The sequence below is a fragment of the Halyomorpha halys genome, unplaced genomic scaffold (genome assembly GCF_000696795.3).
Source record: "Halyomorpha halys isolate HHAL.00 unplaced genomic scaffold, Hhal_1.1 Scaffold27.1, whole genome shotgun sequence".
Classification (NCBI taxonomy): domain Eukaryota; kingdom Metazoa; phylum Arthropoda; class Insecta; order Hemiptera; family Pentatomidae; genus Halyomorpha; species Halyomorpha halys.
This window is the reverse complement of record NW_027115109.1, coordinates 125,965-128,849: the sequence shown is the minus strand read 5'-3', so window position 1 is coordinate 128,849 and position 2,885 is coordinate 125,965. Positions and strand designations below refer to the sequence as shown.

Here is a 2,885-nt window from a genome sequence, read left to right as displayed (position 1 = left end):
AATACAAATTTTTGTCTTTCCTGGCCTTTATACATATATATTTCTAAAAATACAATAGTGGTGACACTTCAACACGAGCCCACCAATCTGTACTATAGGGTACTAAGTGAATGTTATGTGATGCGCGCACCGCACCAGATTTTGTTTTTTTAAATCAACAATTATGGAAGCTAGAATAGTTGTTTATTATGATAATTATTAGAGGGGTATCAGACCACGATCTCATAACCTTTACATATTTATTAATTAATTATTAATTGTTAATTATTACAAAACTGGATCGAAAAAAACTTCTTTTTTTCTATTATAAACCTATAGAATGTATATACTTGGGAATGGAAAGTATTGAGGAGGATTTTAAACCGATCTCAGCTCTTGATCATTGGTGGATTCCCATAGAATTCTAAAATGGTGTCGGGGTGGTTTTGTTAGATCTGACTTCAATTGACTGTGTGAGGTCCTCTTGAGCAGAAAGTCAGGGACTATACGTGTTCCAAATAGATAAGGTAGATGATTAGGAGGTGAATAGATAGGATGAGACTGACGGGTGCCAGTCGTAAGTTCTTTAAGCATGGTAACCTCATCCTACAGGGTACTACTCCTGTAGGCACAAAGAGATATGTAAGCCCAGAGGGTGCCTGGTGCCGGGTCTTAAGAAAGGTTAAAAGTTGTAGAAAAGAGGAGGGGACCAATAGGGAACTAGTGTGAAATATTACACATCATATAAAAAAATAAAGTTGGAAGAAAATACTGAATGTCTTATTTGCTGTCTCAAGAACGTAATGCTTTAGCACCATCTCTGAGGTATTGATTCTACTAAGAATAAAATGGCCGGTGAGAGGCACCTCCTGTAAGAACTAACTTTTCTGTGATTCAGAATATTCTTTTGGTATATTTTTAAATAAATTAACATATTTACAATTATACTACTATTCGTATGTTTATATATAAAAATATCAAATTATTTACATTTCACTGAATAAATTAACACAATACATGACTAGAGAAGACATATGTAGGTGGTGCCCTTAGGTCGGACGCATTTAAGCTCTTTGTTTTGGTAGGAAGCGATAACGGTGTTAATGATAGATAGCGTCGCTAGATGGAATTAAAGATTTCAACATTGTCTGAGTGGCTTATGGTGGACAATAAGTTAACGAAATATTTTAAATTAGGAACGGAAGGACACTAGTAATCTTTAAATAATAAAAATTGAAGAATGCTATACCTGGAGATAAAACTTACAAGATCTGTAGTGGTTATGCTGCGTAGTTGATGGCTTGTACGAGTGAAGTAGTGTGGAACATCGAAATTGGACGATCAATGTTTTTGGACATTTTCTGTGGTCTACTGATCTAAAAATGCAGTATAGAAAATGAATTTTAGTTTTACTGCTTAGAGACACTAATTGTTATATTAAGGCGTGATTTATAAGGCAACGCATATATTTGAGTGTTGATAAAAATAAAGTTTTATAAGTTTTTTTTTTTAGAACTATATAACAAACAGTTATAAATAGTTCACAAAATGAGTGAAAACGACGTCGAAAAAGACGTCGACAGCGAAGATGACGACAGAAAAAAGATAAGCCTGGCTTATCATTGGAAACAGGCTGCGCACCAGTCAGTGTGCGACGGCACTTTCCATGAAATTAAAATTCGCTACAATAAAATTTTTATTGGTCATGTCGATTCTGAATTAAAACATTATTTTGCCAAGGTATAGGAATTAAAGTGTTTCAACAAATTATGTATATATATTTTTTTATATTTATAGAACAGGCTTTTGAACGAGTCTGGTTTAATTCGAAGGTTTAATAGAGCCCCAAAGCTCAACGCCGTATGTCCAGGTAGGCCTTATAATTGTCTTGTAAATCAGTCATTTGTAATGAATTGGAAGTTTGGACCGTTTGTCTAGTAAGTGCTGTAATAATCGAAATTGAAGTACCGTTTCCTGTCTTTTCAGTCTTGGGTGAGGTTCCCAGGTTAGTCGTTTGTCCAGATGTAGTCCAAGGTAGCGGATCTGTTCAACAGGGGTAAGGGCAACATTATTGAAGTATACTGTAGGGCAGTCAGTAGATTTACGACGTAGGGTAAAGGTAATTTGATGGGATTTGTTGGAATTTATTTTAATCCTCCAATTATGACACCATTCTTCGAGGGCTGTGATATGGGATTGAAGAGTTTGGGATGCAATTAAAGGGTTAATCAACAGCGAGCATACAGGTGTCATCGGAATACGTGGTGAGGATAGTGTTAGGATTAGTTGGGATGTCTGCTGTGTAGATGGTGTAGAGGATGGGACCGAGGATACTACCAGTAGACAGAAAGAAGAGGGATGAATAGGAACCATTGTGGTTTACTATAAATAATCTGTCAGTAAGAAAGGAACGAAATATGAGAAAGTATGTAGGAGGTAGGAATTTACGGAGTTTGTAAAGCAGTCCCGTGGACAGGTGGAGTGAATAGAGGATTACATCAAAAAACGGTTCATGAAGTTCCACTCCCAGTTGCCATCAGTTAGAGAAGCAGTGACCTACAACTTGGGAAACCCAACCTCAACCCGAAGACTGAAGCCCAGGCTGCTGCTGGATATTCTGTTATAGATTCTATTATTCACACTACTTAATATTATTATTTTTTTTTCTCTTCGCTCGTCTTTTTTTAAAATTAATTGTTTTGTACCATTAGAGGGCAATTGTTTGCTTTGTTAGGTCTACAAATATGGTTATTTTTTGTTATTAATTTTAATTTTTTCTTCTATTAAGAATCATTATTTTTATCTATTTAGTTTATCTTATTTTCTTTTAATTATAACATTGTATATAGTTAGGAGTGTCTTTTGCACGAAACTACACCCCCCATAATCAATTGTTCAAAAAATAA

General features: G+C 35.1%; 1 protein-coding gene across 1 annotated transcript in view; it reads left to right on the top strand.

Moving 5' to 3' along the window:
- The first annotated feature begins 1,503 nt into the window (after nucleotides 1-1,503).
- The window catches only part of LOC136796963 (uncharacterized), a 21,196-nt gene continuing 19,814 nt past the window's right edge, over nucleotides 1,504-2,885 (top strand). Inside the window, exon 1 of the mRNA XM_067052189.1 lies at nucleotides 1,504-1,719. Within this exon, the coding sequence (XP_066908290.1) occupies nucleotides 1,528-1,719 (192 nt within the window). The 5' untranslated portion in view covers nucleotides 1,504-1,527. The remainder of the gene's footprint in view (nucleotides 1,720-2,885) is intronic.